The sequence below is a fragment of the Erithacus rubecula genome, assembly GCF_903797595.1.
Source record: "Erithacus rubecula genome assembly, chromosome: 5".
NCBI classification, from domain to species: domain Eukaryota; kingdom Metazoa; phylum Chordata; class Aves; order Passeriformes; family Muscicapidae; genus Erithacus; species Erithacus rubecula.
The window spans coordinates 54,682,956-54,710,736 of record NC_136687.1 but is presented as its reverse complement, the minus strand read 5'-3'; the positions used below and the strand labels follow the sequence as shown (position 1 = coordinate 54,710,736).

The following is a 27,781-nucleotide window of genomic DNA, read 5'->3' as shown; positions in this document are numbered from 1 at the left end:
GTTAATCAAATTAGTACCCTCTTAAAAACAAATAAAGCATGTGATATAAAAGTTCAACTGACAAAGCACATGCAGCCAAGAAACTTACAGACAACCTCAAGAACTGTAAGAAAAAGCAAAAGCTGTGGTGTTAAAATAGTGAATAAGAGAAGGAACAATCAAACATGGTGTTCTGGTACTAACCACTGAAAAAATCTAAGTGATTATTATTAAATATAAGGTTTTGAGCCACGTTGTCTTACCCCTTTATCCTGACATGCTTTCAAGTATCTCAGAAAATAACTAAAACTTTCTACTCAGAAGAGAAAATGAAAAATCCTCATGAGAAAACAACTACTTAACACAAAAGGGCCCAGCTCAGGCTCCTGAAACCCCACCCTCAAATTACAGCTCCTCATTTGCTGGGGTTTTGACCTCTTAGTGCAGAATCCTGGTGAAGCATCTATTGACTGACTTGGAAGGCTCTTCTAGACCTCCAACTTTCAGTGATTATTACCTCACAAAAGTCCTGAGAGAGTCCAACACACCCAAAGATTCATGTTAGATCAGGTCCTAGCAGCCCAAATTTCCAGCATCACTGCAGTGATGTGAGCAAGGGGCTGCACTCACAGGGTCATCAACGTCATCTTGTTCTTAGACAGCAGAAAAGCCCAGAACCTGCCTAAAAATACAGCAGCAGATTTTCCTTTTTCTTGCTGTAAGAAGACACTGCCCTGTGCTCCAGGCATAGTCAGGAAGATCCTGGGGTACAGTAAAGTTCATGAATTCACATCCTTTGTATAGAAATGAAACTGAGAAAATACCATCACCACTAGTGAGTTCATACACCAAAACTTCTACCAAAAATCTCACAGTACAAAGAAACCCCAATAAAACTGCAAAGTTTTGGGGCTTGAATTTCCTGCCTTTCTCTTCTAACAACTAGACAAGACTGATTCTAAAGCTTGCTAACAAAGCTACAGCTATCAGGCTGAAACACAGTAGAGCAGCTCAAGGACAGCTGTGTAACTTTCATAAAGAGGGGACAGGGGACCAGCAAATTCCATCCCATCCCCTCTACTGTTTTTGATTTCTACTTTAATCACTGGTGGTCCTTTTATGAGGGTTCATCTTCCTTGCAAGCAACCTTCAAAACAGAAAGTGAGCAAGAATTATAGAAAAGGAACAGTAAGTATGCAAGAATCAAAAGCAGAATAAGAACACTGAAGGCCAGAATATATATATATATATGTATATTCAGTATTGTAGTCCAATGAAGACTCTCTCCTTTACTCCTGATGGCATAACAGAGCAGCAACTGTGGTGATTCTGCAATCACCAGGATTTCAGGACATAATTTCTAATAGTGTTATTATTATAAGCTCAAAATGTAATCGGTGGAATGGGAGGGGCTATGGGTATAGAATGTTTGTGATAAAAAAAATTCAAACATTCACAGGGATTTGAAAATTTACCATCAAGCTTATTTTCCATAATCTGGAATTGTCCAGGGAACTGGGTAGTACCTACTGAACAACAGTTTAATTGTTAATTTAAAATTGTTAATAACAATTTTTAAAGCTGGAGGCCATTCCCTAAATGCAGCTTTTCTCTCTTCCAAGTCTTAAGAAAACTATGATGTCTTCTGCAAAAGCAATGCTGAAACCATCCTCCTTTGGGCCTGCTTTAGCCCTCCCTTAAATTTGATGAATTTTGCAATGAACTGTAAACTACAAGTGAACTTTATGACCTTCTCCAATACCCTGGCAGTGAAATTTTGATAAGTCTCTCTTTGCTTTAGTGAGCCAGATTTGGTACTGTAACACTGTTTGAAGGTATATTGATCCAGCACTGTTAAATTGCTAAAAAACAGCTGCAAACATGCCAGCCACTGACAGCAGGGAAAAAAAACCCAAACCTACAAGAAAACACTCATCCCTGTGGTCTGCTCATAGAAATGTGTGTGTGCACTGAAAGGGCTTTTTAACAATGAGATGGACATTTTCCAAGCAGGCAGATAGGCAGCTGAAGTTAACTTATTTTTCATGGTAAGTGATTTCTGTCCTTATCCTATTTAGGAACAACCTTGTAATCCTAGTACTCCTCAACAAAACCATAATTACAACAGGACCCTGAAAAATTATGCATACTCTGAAACAGCAGGAGAGAGCTATGAGCAAGAGTGCAGTTTATTGAGAGTCAGGGAAAAAGAATATTGTTTAATGGCTGAGGTCAAATCACCCTTGTCGTTCACATCCGCATCCCTGTGAGGCAAAGTCATTAGCTGAGCCAACTGAAAAGATATTCCTGTGCCACCATTCCTAGCAGGAAGAAAGCAGACAGCCAGAGGAACACAGAAGAAAATATTACCCCAGTGCTCCTGACCAGTGATAATATAGCAATGGACTGACAAAAGGTTAAAATAGTGGGGGTTTGGTGCACTCGTTTTCCCCAAGGCATGGGGATGGAATACAGGTTTAATGTGAGCAAAGACAAGCAGCCCTGTGCTGTACCTACCCCAGCCTGTTCTATCTTAACCCTTCTCTTCTGCTGAAGAGACAGGACAACCTCTGTGTCCTCAACCAAGCTGATTTCAGACTCCTCTGATCCCTTACAGTATACTCATTTGTGTTTTCCTCCTAATAAATTTCTACTCCTTGCCATAATTACCCTCAAATTTTGAATTTTCACATAGCATCGGTTTGTCCCTGTAGAAGCCTCTGGCAAAACTTACAGTGAACATATCAGAGGAGTGGAAAGTTGCACTGAGGATATCAGGAAGCTCTGCAGCAAAGGGAGCCCATGTAAACAAGCTGACAATCCCCCAGCACACGAATGGTGTGAAACATGCCCATCATGGTTCACTGGGAGCACAGGCTGCTTATTAAACAGTGCTCTAACACTTAATTATCCAAGGCAAATTTCCATTATTTCTAATAACCTCACTCTGCTGTAAAAAAACAAACCCAATACTTCTTCCTGTAGCAGGAGCTTTTTCTGCCAGAGGATTTCCCTGCAAAGCAACATTGATTTCACTGCAGCATCCACAGATTGTTAATTCTCTTTTGCAAAATAACTGGCCCGTAGCTTGCTATAAACATTTCTCCTGCAAGCTGTTGTGGTTCTGTAAAACCCAGTGTGCTGAGCTGTTGACTTGAATTCAAGTAATGTGGAAGAGTGATGATTAAAGGCTACTTTCTTAAAAACAACCCCCCCACATCCAACAAGGTCTGTCAAACACTTCCACACATACACTTTTTTTTTCTTTTTTTGGCATTCAATCACTGTGCAAAAGGCCATGGCTTCTGTCCTCTGAATCTTCCAGCTCCTCGTCCTCTCTTTATTTTCCCACATTCAAATTTTATGTGGCTGTGTATGGACCACACAACCCCCTCATTTTCCTGCAAGCCAAGACGCCTCCTTCCCCCCAAAGCCCGCAGGCAGCTTTAGAGGTGATGAGGCTGAGCCAAACCCCACTGTTTACATGGGCCAGCTGCTGAAGCACCACCACACTGCCATCCACGGGGTGCCCCTGCCCTGCTCTCAGCCACAGCCACCTACAGCACCCAAGAACCAGCACCAAAGCTCATACACACCCCAGCACAGGGCAGCGATGCTTCTACGGCCACAAAATGGACAGGTGCAGCTTCCTGCTTCTCCTTGCAGCTTACTTCATTAACCTCTCTCTCCCTCTCCCCCTGCTTTAATGTTTTTCCCCCCTCAAGCAGCAATCAATATTCATCACCCCACCCTGCCAAAGCAGTTAGTCAAAGGATATTAGCATCAGCCACCTACCATTCCTTGCTTGCGAGCTGTTCTCCTCGTCCAGAAAGCTTTTCCCCAAACTGCGACTTTAGGTGGTGGTTTTAAATCACATTCCAAACAGTGCCGAGGGGAAAAAAAAAATAAAAATAAAAAATGGGGCTATTTATAATAATAGGGAAAAAAAAAAAAAAAGAAAAAAAAAAGAAAAAAGACGGGCAGTCGGTTTCAAGGTAAATCACTGTTTTCCTTTAAAGAACTGAATAAAAGCCTGGGGGAGAGGGTAGAAGAGAACAGAAAAAGGGGAGGCAAAATGTCTGATAATAATGAAATAAAAGGGGAGGGGGGGGAAGAGTGGCTTGCTGAATCACGCTCTTTCACTGCCTGGAAACCATTGTGCAGCGTGATGCTGGCTGTACCATTGTGGAAGCTACCAGAGGAGACAGGCAGGGAGCTTGGGGAATGGGGCTGCTATGGCAACTGAAAGGAGCACACATGACGTCAAAGCACACAGAGGTCTCGCAGGGGGAGGGAGAGAAAAATCTAATCTGCAGCCACAGCCACGGTATCTCCTGGAGAATCAGGGGATGGAGCAGCCTCCTGTAGCACTTACCAGCAGCAGCAGCAGCAGCTCAGACATCTGCAGTACAGAGGGAAGGTGGCAGTAGCACTGTGGATCTGCTCTTTTGTTTACATCAGCTGCTGTGCAAAGGCATAAATGCCCATCACCCTAAAAAAAATGTACATATGTTTAAAATTTAATCAAGTTTCACACTCAGGAGAGGGATTTTAAAAAATAATAAAATTACAACACATCTCCTCCTCAGGACCTGCTAAAGATCTCCCCAGTAGCATTATGTTGTGCCCATGCTAGACTGCCACAAATCCCACTTCTAAAAACTACCACTACTGCATGCTTTGCTCACAGAACCAAGCAGAGTTGGTGGTGACTTCTGATGCCCTCCAGTTTAAAAAGTGAGCAGATAACATTTCTTCTGCACGTATCAAACTGCAGGATGTCTCCTCTCTTCTGACATTAAACAGCAAAGAAAGTGCACTGGAAGGCTACTACACTTCCATGAGATGTAGGCTGGGATAAGAGCTAGTCAGAAATATTGTCATAGAATCATAGAATGGTTTGGATTGGGAGCAACCTTAAAGATCATCCAATTCCAGTATCCCCAGGCAGGGATGTCATTCATTAGACCAGATTGCTCAGAGCCCTCCCAGCCTGGCCTTGCACATTTCCAGGGATGGGGCACCCACATCTTCTCTGGGCAACCTGTGCCCGTGCCTCACCATCCTCACAGCACAGAATTTATTCTTAATATCTAACATAAACTTGCTCTCTCTCAGTTTGAAGCCATTCCCCCTCATCCTGTCACTCCAGGGCCTTGTAAAAAGTCCCTGTCCATCTTTCCTGTGGGCTCCCTTCAGGTTATAGAAACCCACAGTTAGGTCACCCCAAAGACCTCTCCAGGCTGAACAATCCCAACCCTTTTTTGCCTTTCCTCCTATTATGGAGATATGTCATCTTGCCAAAACACCCTTTCAAAAAACCCAAACCATTTTCTACAGTGTATCAATTTCATTGGTCAAAAAGAACACCAAGGAGCTCATTGCAGCTTTCCTGCCACAGGTTTGAATATTCCACAGGTTTTACCACACCCAGAGGCAAACACAGTCCTGTGTGACCAGGAACTTGAACACAGAGGTTATCTAACCCAGGCTGGGTAACTCTTGCTTTTCTGAGGGCCACCCAAGTGCCTTGAGCAGCCCATATATTGACATATGGAATGACACACAAACATTTAAATTGTTTAACCTAATACAGACAAGGTCAATGGCTGTGATGGGCCCCTGAGCTATTCTCATTCTTATCTACATATATAACTCCCCCTTCTCCATCAGTCTATTTCTCCTGCATGTTCTTATTTTTTTGGACCTGAAGGTTTTTATTTTGATCCATATATTCTTCCTGCATCCATAAATACATGCATGAAGGTCTGAACACATTTAGTTGAAGCAAGAAAAAATTCTATGGTTCCAAATTTCACACAGTTGTCTCCTCACCCCCCCATTTGCTTAACAGCTCTACCACAAACTAATAATCACCACAGCAAGTCCTCCCCACACTCTACATATTACTAAGAGAAGATGTGAGGATGTCCTGCCATTGTCACCAGCAGAAATAAGCAATAAGCCAGATAGATTTAATGTGTCAAGCTACTGGCCTCACTACTGGTCTTCTCAACAATTCACTATTGTTAGGCAAAATACCAGAATTTAATTACCTCTCTGAAGATTTTTTCCTTAAAAATATAACCATACATATATTTTGCTGTATTACAAAAAACGAAAAAATAAAAAACCCCCAACATTCTGAATACAATAAATTTAAATTTCCTAAAGAAAAACAAACACCCCCAGATTATTGTATGAGTCAGGAAAATACCTTTGAAAATACCATTAACTGACCACTCAGTGGTGCAGAAGGGATTGAGAGTGGCTGCTTCTGTCATAATTACAAGAGTGTGGTTGGACAAACAAATAGGAAATACAGAGCCTAAGCTTCTGTAGAAGTGACAGCAGCTTTGAAGAATAATTAGGGTACTTGCCCTTGAAACAAAATATCTACTGGAAAATAGTGGCTTTCAATGCTTCTTTTCCCAATCAAGGGATGCTGCTTCCTTGAGCTCAACACCAATTCTCTTCAAATTCATCTTGGGTGATTAGAGTCCTCCTGAGATGCTTTACTGGCAAGATACACCAAGATGCCAAAAAATGCATTCCATACAGAATCAGGTCTCAGCTAAACACTGTAATGGCCTGACATAGTGCATCAGATTGGCATCAAGCAATTTCAACAAATCACTTTTGGCACCAGTTTCCCAGAACAGCTGCCCCAGTCTTAACTGGTGGATATGTTTTCTGTGACAGGTAAGGCCAGAAGTGGGTATGGTCTAAATTTAAGGTTGGCTGGATGGCAGCACATGTTTACAGCACAAATTATCTATAAAGGTCAAAATGAGCCAACTAAACTCATTTCAGTTAAGTTCTTGGACCTCCTCTTTGTGCCTCTAAATCATTCACTGTTGGTCCTCCTTACTACAAAAACAATTTCATTTCAAATGCAAATTCTGCATACAATTTGTAGCCCAGAAAATGAAAGTTAGACTGTACCTCTGTCATTGATTTTCATGAGACACTGAGAACACATTTCCCCCAGAGCCTGCTGCATGGATGGCTGAATGTAGCAACTCCTGAATTGCCAGTTTTCAATCCAGCACATTAAAAAACCTGAAATTGGTGATGGCTAAATGCAGTGGGTTGCAAACTGTGATGGTTTAAGAGCAGCTACACACCCCCTTCATCTCTGCCTGCCTTACAGGGATCATATTGCTCTGAATCACATTAAATTAAGGCCACTAAAATAAAATCCTAGTGAGCAAGCATACTCTTGTTTTAAGGCATAAAGCAACAAACCAATCTCTGAACAAATTCTTCCACCCAAGCTGGTGCTAAAGCCAGAACTAAAAGATTTCTCAACATCACTTTCAGCCACAGTTTTGTGGGATTCCAGCCTGATGCAAAGCTGCACTCTGCAGTGCAACAGTGGAGGTGTCCAGGCTTTCCATGGAACCAGCCACTGCTGCTCTCCCAGCTATGTACCCACTGCACACGAAATCCAGGAGTGTCTTTGGAACAAATTTACTTTTCCAGCTTGAGGATGCAATATATTTTTTTGCAGCTCTCATTTGTCTGCCATATAACCCTCCCCTGCACTGAATTTCTCACCTAGCTTTTAACAAAATCCAAAAACTTACAATGCCTTCATTGCTCTTATTTAGTCTCATTCTCAAGCAAAAGTTACAGATGAAGGTTGACCTGGACTTTATCCTAGAAAAAAGAAACAATAATCTTGGATTTCATGTTCATCTCCATCAAGAGATCTTTAAAGCCATTACATTTTTCACTTTGTTATTATCTAATGGTGAGAGAGTTTTTTAAAAGGTAAAGGGTGTTACACACACTCCAAATAACCCTTCTTTCTCCCCTTTTCCTTCCACTACCTCTTCACTGCCATACCATGAAGAAGAGTACATTTTAAACCTAGGATTTCTTTAACTTTGTTAAACAGGTGGACAAATGTAACTAAACTAAACTAAGATGGAGAATTAAATATGACCAGCACCATGTCAGCTTTCTATATAATTATATTATATATATAATTTCTATATAATTATGAGGTTGAAAAGCACAATGTAAACCTTCCTTTTACCTTCATGAGCCCTGACCAATATAGAGATGCTGCAATTACAAAATGTAATTGGAGACAAAATCTGGTAATTGAGAACAGGCAGTGATATCACAGGGCAGGGCATGGCTGTTGGCCAAGTCCACCTGATTCATTTTTTCACAAGGGATGTTTTAAGTGAAAGAAACAGTGAATCCGCACAATAGATGCACCAGAAGAATGCTTAAGAGACAGATTGATAACAGCAAATGATACAAAGAGCTGCACTGATCACTTGCACATTGTACAAACAAGAACAAAACCCAACAGCTATCTGGCCAAAATGCATTATTTTAGATACTGAAATCCTGGTTTAGAAGCAGTAGAGAACAAGAGCAAATTCAGAAGAAGTGGTTCTTCCAGTCAGGAGTGCATTTCATTACCCATACATTTCTAAATCAAGATTAAACACAGGATAAAATGAGTCTTATCAGGTGTGCACTGAGCAGCAGCAACACAGGCACTAACACAGGAGGAATGTGCACACAAATGCATGCACAAACATGAATGCACCAACCTCGAGGGCTCAAGCTTTACACTCACCATCATTAGAAAAAGGATGTCCTGAAAGGAAGCCCATAAACATGGGACAGCAAGATGCACATTTATCTCACTGGCAGCAACTAGATGTACAAAACTGGACTGTTGAGTAATGACTTCAGTTAAGGGAATGAACTTAATTAATAACTTCAAGCATCCAAGTGTTGGAGAAACAGGATTGTTTCACAAGAACCTATTTCATCTATACCTTCAATTAATGCATCATTAGCAAAAATTATTTTATTACCTATTTGATGACATATATCAACAGAAGAACTTCAGCACATAATAACACTACTGCCATTTTTGAAACTGCTTTGCTTGCTGTCAAGGGCTGCATGTCCTGTAAAACTCTAGCAAATTAATATACCATAAAATGCACTAATACAATTTTGAATAAATTTATCATGGGTATTAATTGTTCCAATAATATAAAACATTACATAAAATGCTAAAGGTGCCACAAACCAAATGCTTACTATGAAAAAGAAAACAAACTTAATTTTAAATTGCCATCTGAAGGCAACACCATGAACAGCTCAAGTCTTATTTAATTTTAAAAATTGCCACTTCCTGTATTCAGTAATTCTTCCAGAGCAAATGATTTCATGCTCAATTTTCCCTGCAGAGATACATAAGGCATGTATGATGGATTCAATTATAAATTATTCCAGCACAATCGAGCACTAAACAGAATTTCAACTTGTTTCAGGATCCAAACAAACAGAAATCAACCCCTCCCCATGTTACTTACATAACATGAATGCACAGTCATCATTATCAACATTTCTGAGGTCTACCTGAAAATCATGACACACTTCCAGCTGACTTCTGTGAAAAATTCCACACTGTCAGTTCACTTTGCTACGACCATAAAATTAAATCAGACTGTGACAGATGGTGTCCAGCCTGTCTGAAGATATTATCTGCTGTATAAATATTTATTATTTCAGTAAGTTGTGCTCCAAACATACATTTTGAAACAATACAGATTCCCATCTTGAGCTAACGTGAAAGCTTTGGCAATGTTACCATGACAATAATATGTTCCCCAAGGTAGGATTTAGAAGATAGGGGCCAAATCATTCTCTTGGCTAGAAATGCATTCAAAGTTGCACAGACTTACTGAATTGGGAAAATGATGCTTTAGTAGATTTAGTGAACTACATGGATTTCAGCACCCTGCTGAGAGATGGCTCAACCTCCTCTGCTACTGAAAACTCTGGTTCCTGGGTTGCTTCAAAAGCTTTCAATACACTGCCTTTTCTTATAAAATATTTCTTGGTACATTACTTGCTTGGGAATTGGTTCATTTCTCAAATTTAATTCTCACATAAGAGCCTGGACAACTCCCTTTTTTTTTTCTCAATCTCACCAGGTGATGCTTTCATTTACCAAGTCCTGATTACACATTTCTTGCACATAAGCAAGTCTCTGCTCCCACAAGGAAGCCAAACAGCTCCAACTAAGACTATATACTAAGATTATAGAATGTCAGAATTAGCAGCACATGATCATTTTTTAAAAGCAATTGGGACTGACTGCCTCTGTCCATTTGGTTCCCCCAAGTATTTCTTCCAAATATGTGATTTCAAAGGTGTTCTTGTTCCCCTTTGGGAGCAGAATGATCACATGATGGAAAAAGCATTTTGGGAAGCATTTTATCTCTGCCCTGACCCAAGAAATAGGTCAAAAAGGTTTCACTAAAAGGTTTCACCAACAAGGTTTCACTTGTAAAGGCTGCAGCTCATAGAGACAGAAACTAGCCCTGAGGACTCCAGCACTGCCTGTGAGTTAAGAAGAAGTAGAACAGCTAAGCTTTCATTTGATTTGTAGAAAATTCATTCACAACAAAACACAGTGAGATAAGGTAGGGCAACTACCCAGTGCAATGTACATGAGATGCACATTCCCAAAGCATGTAAAAATTCCCTTCACCACACCTGCTTTCCACACCTGATGCCTCAGGAATGCTTGTGATGCTCTCCAAAGCTGGGCAAAGGCAGGAGAGCGTGTATAATATGGGATGCTGCACCAGCATCTGCATGAGCCCTTCCCACCTGAGACAACAGTGCCCAAGGGAGCCTTGGCTGCTTCTCCCTGCACCTCTCTGTGCACACAGCCTGGCGTGGGGCCTGAGAAAACACCTGGAAAACCACATTTCCTCTTCCTCCCACAGGTCCTCGTGTGATCCAAGGTCCCTATTAGAATGGGAGCAAACACCATTTAATGCCACACTCAGATACTGCTGGCCAAGACAAAGCAGCAGACACATTGAAGATAAACAGAATAAGACCCTGGGGTTGTTGCTCCATGGCTTGGCTGCTGCTGTCATACAGCATTATGCAGGTCTGTCAAAGCAACACCTTCAAACACCACATTTCAATGCTGATTCTGGAACACAGCAGCAACTAAGTGGGGACAATGTACAGACTGGCTGTGCTCAACAGTTCCATAATTGCCCAAAGGTGCAGAACAGAGATGTGAAAAAAGTGTAATTCCAAGGCAGCGTATTTCAATTTCAGAATTGAAGTAATAGCTCAGATATAACAGAGCTATTCGTGTTTTCAGGCATCCTCATTCCACTTAGGCATTGTTTGTGCTTCTAGCCCTTCCCCTTCTTCACTGCCTCAGCATTCTTTTTTTTCATCCTGCCATATTGCAAAGATTGTCTCAGAAACAGCAAGAAGAAAAAACAAAAACAACCTCCCCCCAGTCTCCAAACCCCCCAAAATTTATGAATTCATGAAAATCCTGCCAAGGCCAGAGAAACAGAAGGATCCTAATCTATTACCTCACTGAAAAAATAGAGAGATGGTGTGATCAATGTCTGTTTTTCTACACTGGAATAAGTTATCTGATGTAGACAGTCATGTAATCTTGTAAATCAGGATAAATCTACAGCCAGCAATTGAAATATCAACCTAGGCAAAGCTGAAAAATTTTATAAAAACCCCCATACCACCATGTCCTGAAAGTTATGCCAAAAGCACCTGGCAGACCTCAGTCTAATACTGCATTATTTCTGCTGACAGGAAAAGTCAAGACCATAACCTGCCTCAAGGTTTAAAGGCTTAGACAACCACTTTCATTGACTGAGAATAGTTTGCAGAGGTCAGTTCTCAAGGATTATTCTTATAACTGATTTAATTACATCACTGAGGAAGGACTGCAACATCCTTCTATGTTTATGGTGGGGAAGAGGCAGAATATTACAGAAGAAAACATATTACTGCTATTTATTAAGTCAAAAGAAAGTTTAAAAAGTTCAGAAATTCAGGACTGAAAACTACTGAAATAGTTGTTGTACTTGAGCTGAAATCCAGAACAAAAACCAGGGAACATTTCTGACTGACACCTACCTAGCAGATCTCTCTCCTGTGCTTTCCCCTCAGTGATTTGTCTTATTTGCCCTGGACTCAAGCAAAACAAACACATCATGGAAATCATACATTTTGATTCCAAACAACCCTCTTGGGTGAGCTGGACTTCTTGCATCTTATGGAGCAGGATTCTGTCATCTCATCAGGAACACGTGATGATATTTGACACACCATTTGTACTCCAAAACAATCTACACAGGCTTGGACATCAGGGAGAGCTCCATTCCTCCTGAACTAGCATCCAGACAACAAACAAAACTCCCTGTGGCATTTCCCATCCCTCTGGTCTCTGTTGATGCCCCTGATTTGGGCTCCTCATCTCCTTGGACATCACCTCCACACCAGCCACAAGTCAAGCTGCAATCTGTGACATGCTCCAGCTCACCTTCCCTTGTTATCACAGATGAAGCAAGGTAACAACATGAAACTATGGCTTGGAAGAACCCATGAAACATCTTTTGTTTCCTCTTCCTTGATCCCAGATTCCAGGTGTAATCTTGTCATGGATTCCTTTCAAGCACAGCACTTTTCCTCCTGAAACAAAGCACCAGGTGCCCCAGTGAGTCCTTGTCAATCAGTGAAGCTCTTTCATCTGCATGCAGTGTCACTTAGAGTTATTACCAAGGCATTAAACCATCCAGTAGGTGACAGCTGACACACTTGCTGTAAAGTGATTTGGGATGAAAGACATTACAGGCATTAAAAAACATTAATACTATAATGTAACAATTGTTAATAACATCACTTCTGAACTGGTAGCACCTTCATGTGAAGAAATTCACACTCACCCTTTTCTCAAAGGGCAAGATTCACAGGAAAGGAACATTCTAATTTTTTAAAATTAATTCCTGAAATCAAGCACAAGTATTTTTACTTGAAATTCCTATGAAATAATAGAATTAATCAGAACTTAGTGAGATAGCCTCTTGAAGGAAACAAAAACATTTGATGACAGCAGCCAAAATATATTTACTCTGGACATCAGTGATAACTGCACAGATTCAATAAATCCAGTTTGCACAAACAGAAATTATAGACTGCTTGTGTATCTTTGCTTCAACTGACTTTCCTTAAATAAAGTTTTAAAAATTTCCAATTGCAAGCATATTTATTAACCTCAGCACAGAAATAGTTGTGCTGTCTTTTGAGTGCTTCTGTAGGTATAATCTTAACACTTGCTACAAAAAGTTCAAAGCTGCTCCACTTTTGCATCTGGCCAGCCTTTTTTTTCCCCTCTTTAGGATAGAAATATGTTTTGCTTATATCTTCAAACCAACAGTTCTCAAAGAATCTCTTAACTAGCACTGTAGCACTACTTTCTGAAGAGGTGCTGTCATTAACACAGAAAATTATTGGAAATGAGATGAAGAGTTCAAAGGTTTTGTGCTAAAAAAACATTAAAAAGAAGAGCAAGTTATTGTTACCAAGAGTTACCATTACCACCAGTAGTAATGGTAACATGGAAATTGATGCCAAAAGTAAGTAAATCTTAATTTTTAGTGGTTACCCAGCAAAGGTTAATAATAATTGTTTCTGGGTTTTTTTTGGGTTTTTTTGGTTTTTCAATTGGCATTGTAAAGATTGGAAAAGAAGACATGGGAAAAAAAAAACAATTCTTCAAATGTTGACTGGAAAAGAAAGCATTGCCAATCCATGAAATTCCTATTAAAGTCATGACATTTCACTTCACTTTCCCCCTTAGACAAGCAGCAAGGAAGAAGAACAAAATCCAAAGTAATTTTAGCTTATTTCCCATCACAGAAAACAACAACAACAAAAAAAAGAACCACAGAACAGATGGACAAAATGCTATATAACCAAACCTTCACGCTGGGGAATGTACTCAATATGTGCCATAAATAGTCACCTCAAAACTGCCCCAGATCACTCCACCAAACCCAACATTTACTGCAGAGCCTCTCCTAAAACCCCTGGGCTCAGTGAGAAGCCTGCATCCCCAGGAGTGGCCCATTGACACATCTGTCCTCCAGGCCTGTGGTTCCCTGGATGGGATCCCAGTCTCAGAGCTGTGATCCAGAGCTTCAAGCCAGGCTTCTGAAGCTGCAGCCTGAAGGATGACAGCCAGCTTGCTGCCTCAGAGCAAACATTTTCCACTGCTCTCAATCCAAACCCCTCTCTCTGTCCAGAACAAGGACAGTCCAGGTCTTCTCCCACAACCCTGGGTGCCTGCAGCTGTTCTTTGAATGGCCAGGGAAGGACTCCTGTTTATTTTTGGAGAGCAGCTGGAAGAAGTTGCAGCACTTTTAGCTAACAGCTCAGTGGCATAACCACTTTCCCAGGCTTGGATTCACTGCACATAATTGAATGCAAAACCCCAAAATCAGAAACAGAAAACATAGGGAAAATAACTCACAGAACCACAAGGCTGGAAGAGACCTTCAAAATTATTGAGTCCAACCCATGCCCTAACACCTCAACTAGACCATGGCACTGAGTGCTACATCCAGACTTTTATTAAACACATCCAGGGATGGTGACTGCATCACCTTCCTGGGCAGACAATTCCAGTACTTTATCACTCTTCCCATAAAAACCTTTTTCCTAATATCCAAGCAGTATTTCCATTGGTGCAGCTTGAGGCTGTGTCCTCTGGTTCTGTCAGTTGCTGCCTGCAGAAAGAGACCAACCCCACCTGAGTACAACCACCTTTCAAGGAGTTGTACAGAGTGATAAGGTCACCCCTGAGTCTGTTTATCTCAAGGATAAACAAACCCAGCTCCCTCCATAGGGCTTGTGTTCCAAACCCACTCGTGCAGCCCTGCAAAAGGGGTAAAAGAGCATCCTTGGGTTTATTCCCACAAATGTTTAAACAGAGAAAAGCAGGTTTTGGAGCATGAAAAATAAACTCAGACCTGTGCTGAATGTGCAAAGCCACTAAGATGGCAGGCAGTGCCTTTCACATCCCTCTATCTCTGGCTGCTTTTCCTAAATAAAGTATTCACAGCTGCAGTGACAAAAGCCCAGCTTAACTGATAGGAATGTTTTCAGCTCTGTTTCTCAATCCCTACATTTAAGGGAGGCATAGGTGATTATCTCACCTGATACATACAGGAGAGCATAGAATTGCAGGTGCCAAGATAAGGAAGTGATAAGACTTTACAGCTTTGTGTGTTTAAAAACTCACAGATTGAGAACACTTGTCCTTCTCACCACTGCTCTGAACAGCAAAGTGGAGATGAGGGATAAGCCACAGACGAGCCTCAAAATTTCAAACAAGTTATTTTTTAAAAAAGCTCAGCTCCTAACAGCTGAAGATGAACCATTTATCAAAAATATTAGTCAAATATTAAATACACGATACTGTGAGTGTAGTCCAAATCATCTGATGGTTTCCAGTTGCTGCAGACTGAATACCATTCTCCTAGTTTTATTATGTTTTCATGAACAATACCAGTTAACAGTTATTACCAAATATTTTACTTTTATGCCTGAATGAAATAATTAAAAAAAAAATTTAAAATTATCCTGTTGTTCTCTTTCATAGTCTGTTCACTTTGTCCCTTCTGCTTTTTGTTTGCATCTTTCATTTAAAATTTCATTACTTCAGAAAAAGCAAACATTTTAAATTTAATTATTGCTGCAAATTGAGGTATTTTGTTTTTTTCCCAATATCATTAAAGAAAGATCTTTAAGTAAAATGTTTACTGTCAATGCAGAATAAACCAGCAACAGCTACAAGATTACTTCCATCAGTGACCCTGATGTCCAAGCAGTTTGTCTTGGACAAACTAAAAGGATGAATCATAAGTTTCTGGATGTGAGAGTGTAAATCAGACCCTTGGATAACAGAACCAACAAGCAAAGGCAAACTTGAATTCCAATGATTGGCTTGATTTAGTATTAATGAAATACTACATTTGTTTGGGTATTTTTAAATCTACCCTAACACTTGGATCTAGATTATTTAAACTGTTAATATCCTGGGTTACAATTCTTAAAACAGTTTGTAAGTTCATCAGCACAGACCTGTTCAGACATGAGCAGATGAGTGAATACCATTTTACAGTGGTTATCCTGGGCACCTGAGAGATTCCTGGTCAACAAAATCTTGTACAACTTTCCCATCCTTTCCAGAACACAGAAATGCAAAACCTCAGCAAGACTGGAATCTTGGTATCTAAAAGAAAATGTGGAAATATGGATTCCAGACATCACTTTCTGTGGCATTTAACATTTCTCTAGAAAGGGAGACCATTTTTGTTCAGCAGTGCTTCCTGTTTGTGTTTGTTTTTTGCCAGTGATAACTTACTGCAAAAGCAGTTGGTCCCTTTTCATCTTCACAGAAAATTCCAGTTATGTGCAGCCACCACACTTTCATTATGTAATTGCATCTCCTCTTGAAAAGTCACATCTAAGCAAAAATAAACATGAATATTTTTTGTTGTTGTTTTTGTTTTCTTTCCTAGAAAATGCACAGAGAAACATGGCCAATTTTTCCATAATAATCTATTTTTCACACATAGATCAATATGTAGCAGCCCATTTTACATAGACACCAATATCACACAAAAGCTGGCAAAAAATCCCACCTTACTTTTATTTGATCACGTCCTACAAGTTTTATACTCAGTTTCTACAAAACTACAGAAACTCATGTCCAGAATGTAATTTTTTACTTTCACATTCTTTGCAGGCATGTATTTTGCAGACAGGTAAACAGAGAGGAAATGTAACCATCCATTACAAAAATTTATTTTAGCCTATTATGGGCATGTCTTATTTCTCCACATTCTCCACATACAAGTCTCAACATGGGAAAGAAGTGCTCAAGTCAGTAAAGCAGACTGAAGATACAATGATTTCTATTTCAGGTTCCAAACTATTTATATCATAGAATTTACAATGTTTTGGCTTGGAAGAGACCTTAAAAATCATCTGGTTCCAACCCCCCTGCCATAGGCAGGGGCATCAAGTAAGATTTCAAAGGATCAACCATCTTTTTAAAGCTATATTTATATTCCAATTATCTTATTATATACATGTTATAGAACTTTTCTGATCCCTGCACAAATCAAGAGGTTTCTTTACAGCTGAGTATGGTATAATTTAACTTCCATTTGTGGGAAGAGAGACTTCAGGTTTCTCTTTTCCCCCAAGTATTCCAGAATGGCTGTGACTGCACATCCAGCTTTGGGCTGGATGCCAACCTGGTGGCACTGAGAGATCTCCAGGATATTCCCTGATGTTCCTGCATAGTACATTACACACACCACCACAACTGGTATTAAAAGGAGTTGTCCCTTGGGTCCAAGCTGCCCCACATCACTGATCTTCTCCCTTTATCCCAGCACAGCATGGAATGTGGTTCCACCACAAACTCTCCCACTTCTCCACTGTCTTTCCCTTCATGCAAACAACACAATATAAATAGGCTAGGGGCTGCACTTCCAGAGCACATGGGGCTCCATCTTTTCATTTCGTTTTGATTATGATCAATGGAATGGGTGCACACTGCAAGCAGCATTCCACAGTTTCACTGGCACCAGCACCTGTGTGCATATCAGCACAGCCATGTAAAGAAACTGTAAAATACAAGCCTGTATAATACAACACCTGCAAAGGGACTATTTAATTGAACCCTTCCCATCCACAGGCAGAATTGAAACAGTTCAAGATCCTAGATAAAAGGTGTCAGGGAAGACAGACCTATTATTTATCTCACAGCAAGCAAGACCAAATATAAAAGACTAACCAATAGCTTTCCCAATCCCACACTGCCAGCTGGCACTAAATGATAAGTGAAAGCACTGCAAAGTGCTTTTTCCCTTGCTTTTATAACAGTGCAATTTTAATATGTGGTGTATGGCACATTGCCATTTCCATTTTTTGAGTGCAAAAGCCTTGCACAGGGAACAGGGAGTACAGCCAACAGAACCAGATCTACCTAGAACTTTGAATTAAAATTCATTGTTTCATGGCTGAACAGCAAATGTTTGGGGTTTGGGTTTTTTTGGTTAGTCTTGATGTCCAACACTAGGTATCTATTTGAACTGTTAAAGCAAGCTTTTAATAAATGCATTATCACCAAAAGGCTCTCATTTATCTTCAACTCTGCCCAAAGAGGTTTTGCCAGAGGGATTCACAGCAGCTATATACAAATTCTCCCAGGAACAGCAGAATCCCTCACACTACAGTCTGTGGTGGGTGGAGGCACAGGACTCAGGAATCTCAACACACATGGGAGTCACTGCATTCAGCCCAAATTCTTATCTCTAGGATTAGGCAGGGAAGCTCTGACTGATTTGCCCTTGCTGTATCCACCCCACACTCATAAGCACCCCACTTCAAGAGGTCAGCCTCAAGGACAGTGTTTGGTGTTACAGACACCACAGAAGGCACTTTTGTCTGACAAGTGTGCATACAATAACTACTGATATGATGGGAAGTGTTCACACTTATTTACTAATTCAGATACAAGGCATGTACACATTGCTGAATGAAAAATCTCTTTGCTCCTGGGAATAATAGTAATCAAAAAGAGAGCTTTAGTTATAAACCTACCCAAATAGCAGGATGCAAGATTCTTGGTGAATTTTAGCTGCACATGATTATCTGTGGGCTTGGATTTTTTTGTTTGTTTGGGTTTTTTATTTGTGGTTGCTCAGTGTAAGCAGTTCCTCTTTCAGCATTTAAATCACTAACTGAGCAGGATAAAAAGGGCAGATTATGTGACAGACTTCTTTCCAAACCTGGAGACTCCCAAGACCATTCTAAGAAAACTGATAAGCAGACTGGAAACCTGAAAATTCAGGGATAATAGCAGGGATTAAAAATAAACACATCTCAGAATAAGACTAATGCTATTGCAGAATTACACTGGCATAACAGAGCACTGCTGTTGGGGCCTGGCTAAATTAACTGCTGCACTGCCTCTAAAATAAGACAACAATTACATTAAAAAAAACACTGCACACAGGGAGAAATGTTTTACATAAAATACTGTTTTGTGAACATCTGCCTGTCAGTAAAACCAGGCAGTCCCTTAAAGGTTTGAATAGGAAATCCCATCCATCCCTGGCACCTGAATTCCCCCATAAATGGCACAGCTTAACTAAACCTCCTGAAATAAGTATACTACAAAATCCTAACTCTGCATCTGGGGGACTTAGTTTAGTTTCCACTTAAACTATCATTTATATTACCTTCAACAACTAAGACTAGAAATAATTACTTTCTAAAATTATAGATGTTACCATTAGGAGTATCTCAAATAATTTTGAAATGTTTAAGGGAAAACAATTTTAATATGTATATATATAGGGTACAATTCAAAAAACCCTAATTTTTTAGGTTTTTTAAAAATGCTGTGGGCTATCAGATTCATACTTTTAGTGGGTTTTGGTGTCAAATCACATGGTGTTATTTCAGTAAAACAAATTATTTTTAGGATTGTTTAGAATGAAAACACAAGATATAAGAAAATTTTTTTTTTGAGGGAAGATTAAGCAATGGTCAATTTTACTAATACAAAATAGAAATTTTTCACGAGATAATCCCACTGAAGTCCAAGACTCATACAATTGAAATAGGGCTCAAACAAGTTTAAACTCCATATGAAACAGACAGTGGTGGATTTGGGGTGCAACAGGACTATGGCAGCAATAAACAAAAAAATTACAAAAACCAGAAAAAACACAACAGTTTTTTAAAGGAAGATAGAATTGTACCTAAAAAGCTTCAAAACCAATATATAAATAATCTTTTATATAATCAGGAATGCAACTTGGTTGTGGAATACGTATAGACCAAGAGTACAAAAACAATGAGTAGCTCAGAGAATGCCACCAGATAAAATTATTAACAAATTTAACAATTAATTCTGTTATAACAGTTATTAAAACCACAGTTATTATTCACCATGTGGCCAGCACCTTAAGAAAGTTAGGGTTTTGTTTTGTGTGAAGACACACACAAGTTTTTACAGCATCACAGTAAACTGCTTTTTGTGGAAAGCCTAGAGGTTTAAAAAATAATAAAAATGTGTATTTATGGTAGCTGAGGCAGCACCTGTGACTTGCTGCAAGCTCAGATAAGATGAGCACCTTCTCTGCAGAGGGGGCTCTCTATGAAGGGTATTTATCCAGTAACCAGGAAAATAAATAAATTCTAAAAATAAAAAAAAAGGGGGGAAAAGGCAAAACTTCACAGCCACACTCCTCACACCTGTGCTCTGAATGAGGCCCTTTTCAGCCCTTTTTTCATCCTAAAGCAGGGATGCCTGGGAGCACATTTGGTGGTGGCAGGGTAGGAGCTGGAGATCCCTGCAGGGCTGCATCCATCCATCCATCCATCCATCCATCCATCCATCCATCCATCCATCCATCCATCCATCCATCCATCCATCCATCCATCCATCCATCCACCCCCCAGGGGAGAACCAGGAAAGCACTGTAATTGTGCATCTGGCATTCCCAAAGTAACTTCAGCCCCCAAATAATAAAAATGCAATTCGTGGCCAAGTACCTGGGAAGTTCACAACATTTGCTCACCACAGGGAGTAGCACAGGGAAATAAATACCTTTTCACCAAGGCAGTGCAGGACAGCTAGGACAGCTTCAGTACATTGGTAATTCATTTTTCTGAACCAGGTGTGCTGTCTGTGCCTGCACAGAAACACTTGAGGTGGAAATTTTCAGCCTGCTTGCTGTTTTGGCTTTCATGTGGAACTGAAATCTAGAAAAAAATGATATCAAATTAAGTAACTTTAAAAATTCTGCTTTCTACACACAGAGCATGAAGCCAGTAAGGCATTTTTTGACTAAAAAAATCAGCATAGCCAGGCAATATATGATCATACAGGATGTACACAGAAGCTCTTGTCTGCCTTTGTGAGCCACTAGCAAAGAGCACCTACAAGACCTGAGACATGAAGAAAGTAAGGACTGAAAATTTACAAAAATGTTGATTTGCTGCCTTCTTCAGCATGCAGAAATCATACTGCTGCTCAAGTTCTAGAAAACATAGTGCACAGTTCAACCAGTGATTTTAAAATATTTTTTGAGCCTCATAAGCATCAGCTGGCTTTGTGCATTAGCCTGCAGAAGACTGCATTGTTTATTCCTAACACCATAGCACTTCATGCTCTGTCAAAGAGCAGCAATACACTGAGCAATGGACAGACACACAGTTAATTAAGGTGTAAATTAAGCTCAGAGAGAATGATGGTCTGTACCAGTTGTGTTTCTAGAATTGTCTACAGTTGTATATTTGACACAGGAAATGCCTCAAGTAAAGCTAACAGTACATTAGTTGACAGTGACAGACGCAGGCAAATTTTCCACTGTGATGGAAGCATGGTGAGTTTTTTTCTTAATTTGAACAGGGGAAAGAAAATCACACAGTCTCTGCTAGTTCCATTGCATGAAACTGAATGGCAGTGCAGCTATTGACCATATAAAATCCTGTCCAAGAACAGAGTTGGTACTCATTTGTTTACATCTCTAGCACCCAGCTCAGAAAAAGCAAAATATCTACATGACTATTTAGAGTTTTCAAAGGTGATACTCTTGTGCAGAGATTAATTTAAACTTCACTTAAATTCACTGATCTCTATTTGTCCTTCAAAGGCACAATACAATTGCAATGCTGTGGATAACATCTCCAGAACTAAAAGGCTGTATTTGGGGTTCCTTTTTTTCTCCACACAGTGGCAAGAAATAAGTTAGGTTCTCCAGTTTCTGCCTAAGAGGTATCATTACATTTATATATACAGGTTACCTATGAATTACAGCAGGCTACTACCTACAACTCAATCCTAAATCAGACAATTCCAAGCAATTCCAAACTCTCAAAAGGGAAACAGGGAACTACTGTCCTCTGAGGAATTTAAGATTTGAAGAGAATGCTCCAAAACCAAAAATTCCACTAATAAAGAAATTGAGAATTATTTATCAATTTACTTATATAAGCTATTTTCTTAAAGTAAATTAGAAATATGTGATTATCTTTTAGTTAAGTTTAAATTAGATGAATATCAATACTTATTTATCTGACCCCTTGGAGCACACAATCTCTACTTTTTTTCAGGTTTCTCACAATACACATACCAGAATATCTCTCAAAGTAATCAAATATCCACTTACTCTGCATTTCTTAGGAGACTGGGGAGTACAGTACTAAGGTATTATATAACCACTCACTGTGGGGGGTGGGAAAACCAACTTGATATTAACTTGTAGGATGGACTGTAACTTGATATTACCTTGTAGGACAGACTGTGTCACCCATCATTACAAGAAATTCTTTAGAAACAGGAAAAGGAAAACAGTGATTCTGTCTTCTCATATGCTCTCCTCAAGTTCCCTCACATTATGAAACAATCCCAGCCATAGAATCCTTCTATCACTCCTCTTTTTCTTTTGCCTGTCCACAGAGAATAATGCATATACCACCATTAGGACAGCAGAACTTTTTCTTCTGTGAAGAAGCTCTCAAAATGAGATGACTCATTTTTTCTTTCTCTTGATCATGTAAGCAAAGGGCTGAACTAGTCATTCAAAATGTGTCTGAGCTACTTGGGAAGAACCAATTCAGTTGTGTTAAAAATGATCCTATTCCTATCATATAATCAGTGCTTCCAGAGAATGCAGCACCTGGATTTATGCAGCAGTAGCTGGGGGAAGTTTGAGCCAAAAATATCCACCCCTCAGATTATTCCTCATCTGAGAGAACCCTTTTTTTCTTAGGGAGGCAGGAAGTTAAAGGTAGAAAACCTTGCCTTTGCAGCTACTCTCAGCTGACCCACGAGTGCATTCAGCCTTGGAAGCTGAGAAAGGCTTGTGGTTTGCTGGTAATTGAGGTGCAACATAAATTGTGAACCACCTTCCCACGTGGGTGGTAGGTGAGCTGGGGATCTGGAAAATCACCGGGATGGAGAAGGCAGAGCAGCTGCCTCATGCTTTTAAAAGGTTCTGCTTTTCTGTGTGGTAGAAGCTGTAGGGTCACAGAACTGTGCTGCAGCACAAGTTTAACAAGTTATTTAATCCCTATTTGGGTTAAATATTGAGATTTCTTAGAGTTTTCTTAGCCTAGGAGCACCATCTGCCCATCTTTGGTTACCATCTCTCCTCCTCAAAACAAAAGCAAGAACTACAAAACAAAAACTCAAATGCTGATATAGCATGGCACTGTCTGTTGCCTCACTTCCAGTGAAGCCTATGAATGTTTCCTTCATTTTCTCTTCAAACTGCAGACCTCTTGAAAACAAATCCCAAAGGAAAGTACAGAAAGAAACACATCCTAACACATATAACAGTCATAACAGTAAGAAATTAGATCGAAAATTAGCATAACTGAATTGGCAAAGAATAAAAGCAGTCATCTTTTTGGGAGAGTTTCTTCACAGAAAATGTTAATAATGGGAAAAATTCTGAAATAGCTTAATTTTTGATGTCCTTATTTTAATAAAGCTTTGGTTGTTTGCTGTGAACCTATACACTGATTTTATGACTGCAAGTCTATGCTTGCAGAATCTGCTTACCATAAGCATAAGTATGATTTGCACCCTTTGGTGCACCAAAGCAAACTGAGACTCTGGCTCATAAATTGTGGTTAGAGTAGCTCAATCAAAATAATCCCATGAAGCCAGGAAAACATTATATATTACTGTTGTGCATTTGGCCCCATTTCTCCTCTGATCCCCATTAACATAAATAATTGCCTTATTTTATAATCCTTGGCAAGCAGGTTCCACCACAGAGGGGTTGGCTGTGGGCAACAAGTTCCTGCTGAATACAGATGGATTCACTGCATTGTTCTGCTCACTCATGTTGAGGTGCTCAGGATGGGCCTCTGGAGGAAACTTTACAGGATGATGCCCTGCTGGAGGAAATGTAAGCAGATGACAATATTCTGTCATGCCCTATAACAGGGAAGAAAAAATCTGGGTTTAAGAGTGCTATGTATTTAGCAGACAAAATATGTACAAGATGACTTTGGGGATGACAAGATCAAGGTGCCTCAATGCCCTGAAATGAGGCTTGGGTCCAACATAAAATCACAAAAGGGTTTGGGTTGGAAGGGACCTTAAAGATCACCCAGTTCCTTAGGCAGGAACACCTTCTTCTAGACCAGTTTGCTCAGAGTCCCATCCAGCCTCTTCCTGAACATTTCCAAGGATGGGGAATCCACAGCTTCTGGGCAACCTGTGCCAGCTCCTCACCACCCTTCTTGCACATTTATTCCTAATACCTAACCTTGACCTGCTTAATGAAGCACTCCAGGTGGGGTGTCCCAAGAGTGGGGCAGAGGGGCAGAATTATCTCCCTCAATCTGCTGGTCATACATTTTTGGATGTGACCCAGGCACCTGCTCCAGAAGATAATTCAATTCCTGGTACTTCTGCTGATTTATGTGGAAGTATCTATTATTTTAATTTCATGAGGACTGAGTTTTCACAACTGATGCAATCATGAATTCCAATGCAACCTCAAAGTTGTTGTCTGATATCACAAACATGTACTAAGGAATCTTAGACCAAGATTTTAAGAAGTGTTTGAAATTTTTGTTCTGTGAACACAGCTGCAAACTTGTGTGGAGCTGATTAATTCTTTATATGGGTATTAAAGTTGTATACTTTTTGAGGTCACACACTCCTGCAGAGTTCATGAGACAGTCAGCTCCATCTGAACACAATTCCTGCACTGTCTGTGGTAATCTTAGAGACCTGCACACCTGCAGGAATCTCTTTTGCAACAACCAACAGCAATAATTGTTTTTCTCATACCATCCACAATAATGGCTGTCCTTATTCAAAATACTTCTTTAAGGTTGCAATCTCTCCTTAAACAAAACGTCAATTGAATAATACAAAACAAAATACAATTGAAAATACATGAAGGATCTGAGTCATGAACCAATCACATGCAAGAGGAAAAAGAGATTAACCCTCCAGATTCTGTTAAGCATGGTGTAGGTTAAAGGAGAAAACCCAAAAACTAGAACTCCACACCCATATTTGATAGCCCTTGTTTTTTAATCTCAGTTTCAGACTTAAAATGCAGACTGCACTACAGAGAACAACCTTTCAAGCTCTGTGAGCATCCAGACAAAACACAGTATGATGCAGCTGGACAGTGCTTTCTGTAACAAAGAAGAGGTTTCTGTACACCAGAACACTCATCAGTTTTCAGGCAGAAATTGAATTAAAGGTTTCCACAGGATAGCAGTGCACTACTCTGAAAGGCTGCCATCCTGTGGCACTTTAGGGATGCTGTAGGAGCCCTGAGTTTATGGTTTCTACACTCTGGACTGAAAAACACATCCCAGATAAACTAAACATTTCTCTCTTTTTTTTTTTAATTTATTTTTTAATATTTAGGTCATTTCAAGAGAAAGCGCTGACCTCTTATGAGTTAGCTGTATCACAGCACAGTTATAAGAGGGGGCTTGGTCAAAGTTTTTTATTTTATTTCCATCAAAAGAGCCAATAAACATAATTTTCTTAACCTGAAAACATTCTATGGTACTGCTGCTATATTCAGCCATAAATTCCAGCTGCTGAATGAACACACACACACAAAAATAGAATAGTTAGGGAAAATTAATTTGCTTGCAGAACCATGAGTATGTTGTCAGCAAGCAGCATATTATGAGTTAGAAACCAGTCCTTTATATTTTTTCTCTCTACAAATCCTAAATTAACATGAGCTTGCAACTACTGGAGAACAGAACTGCATAGCAGATAATCAAAGGGAAAAAAAGCTACAATTCCACTCTTCAGAGAGCCTTTGTTAAAAAGGCTAGGAAAAAATGGGGAATTGAGAAATCTTTGCCCTGTTAGTATAGAAGTGATAAAGAAGTAACACACAGCTCTTAGACACACATGCAAATTTAAATCTCTGTTCCTTGAAATACATCTCAGTTACTTGAGGAAGACTTTTATCTTAAGTTATATGAGCCATATATATATATATATATGCATGTGTGTATATATGTCTGTGTGTATATATATGTTATGCTTTAAATATGCTTTATATAAGTATATGTAAATATAATATATAATTTATATAAACAATATGCTTTTTATTCAGATCCCCAGCAGTTGGTTCAGCTTTTTGGCATTCACACTCCATTATCTGCAAGGATAAAGAAGCTCACCCATGGCCCTGCTCTCAATTTCTTCCTACCTGAGCTGGTTTTTCAATCTTCTCTCTGGTGGCAGGCAGAATTACCTCACTAGAGATGTGATCCTCAGTACTATTTCTCTATCCTTGTGCCTCACTCCCAGGCTATTTTTCAAATTATACTGTCAAAGCTTTTTAAAAATAACCATAATTCTCTCCTCCAGTGTCCCTTGAAGCACCAACCACCTTTAAAAGTGTACAGAGCAGGAGCCCTGCAGCAGCACCCATCTGCACCTGCCAGGTCTGTGGTGCTATTGGAAAATTAATCTGCTCTTCCCCACCAGGACCCAGGGACATATTCCATTCCAGTCTGTATTTCCACAAGCAGGAGGGAATGAATTTCCAGACAGAGAATGGCATTTCTTCTTCTCAATCCTGGCTGGCACAATCTTCTTTCACAAATAATCTCAAATCATTTAGTGTCCATTGGTCTTTTCTAGCTGATGAAGCTTTCACTAAGTGAGAAATTAACTCTACCTTAAAGAAACACTAATATCCTAAATTCTAAGTCCAGTGGTCTCAAAATTCCAGTCAACTATTTACTACAGTTTTTCATTATAGCAGGGAACACCCTAGAACATCTTTCTGTTTAATCCTACCTTATGGGATTCTTCTCTGGAAGCTTCATAAATCACAGCATTTTTAATCTGGCAGGAAACACACTCATAAGGCAGTAAGATGGACTTTTGCACTGCATTTCAAAGCAACATACACCTGATTTCACTACTGAATGAATTACAGGAGGAAACAGTGTTACAGGGGACAAGGAAGGGAGAAAAGTCTGTATCAGAGAAATTACACTCACCTGTTGTACTGCTGCTCCAACCCCTTCTTGACTTGGGGAAGAGGAGACTGGGAAATTCCACAGCTGAAGTTAAAGTATTTCAAGTGAATTCAGTAAGTGCAGACACAGGCCAATGCCCTTCATTTAGAAGAGAGATTTGCATCCTTTGCATTGTAAAACTATCTTTAATGAATTACATAGCTCAATGAACTCACTGCCCATCCCACAGTGAGGAAATCTGATTTTAAGTTTTCATTGTTTGGCTGGCTGGTTTCAGCTCAATATGATTATTCAGTAAAACCATTACATATCTTTGCAAACCATTTCATTGTCTGCAGCTTTGCTGCTAGTTTTCTTTGCTTTCTCTTATTTTGCTTGGAGAAATTATAGAACAAAAGGCTGAGTTGTATGGTTTTTACTGTAATTCATCTTTCCTTTGTATAGTTCTGCTTCACCTGCACTTACCAGAAATTACAGGTGAAAAGATTAATATCTTAATTAACTTGTGAACTAATTTTAGAAGCTTGGGGTCTGTGCCTGGTTTTATGGGTTACAAAGAAAATTAAAGTAATACTCTGTTACTGTCTTCAGACTTAGGTTAGATGCACCACAACAGCTTTACACATCCAGAAACTTCATCAGGAATGACAAGCTCCAGGGCTTCTTCAGCCCCCTAAAGCTTCAGTCCATCCCAACCTCCCAAAGGTATGATTGGCTATAAATATATTTCAGAAGGCTGCACTAAATTGGCAGCATATGTTTTGAAAGGCACCATACACAAACATCTGAGATTCCAACCCTTTCTAGAGCTGGAATTCCAGTGAAACTACATCTTCACTAGAATGGGTGGTGAAACTTTCCTAAGAGCAAGACCCTAATAAAACTCAACTAG

At 39.7% G+C, this 27,781-nt stretch overlaps 1 protein-coding gene across 11 annotated transcripts in view; it reads right to left on the bottom strand.

Moving 5' to 3' along the window:
* The window catches only part of MAPK10 (mitogen-activated protein kinase 10), a 160,888-nt gene extending 133,976 nt beyond the window's left edge, over positions 1-26,912 (bottom strand). For 2 of the 11 annotated variants that reach the window (XM_079306533.1, XM_079306535.1), the window contains exon 1: positions 3,775-4,170. Coding sequence is in view for 1 of the 11 variants with exons in the window: in XM_079306535.1 (XP_079162661.1) it covers positions 3,775-3,777 (3 nt within the window). In the remaining 10 variants the exon portion in view is untranslated. Of the gene's footprint in view, positions 1-3,774; positions 4,226-4,354; positions 4,472-26,704 lie in introns of those variants that run through there. The other 9 variants (XM_079306538.1, XM_079306530.1, XM_079306531.1 and 6 more) reach the window with 8 other exon arrangements.
* Positions 26,913-27,781: the final 869 nt, after the last annotated feature.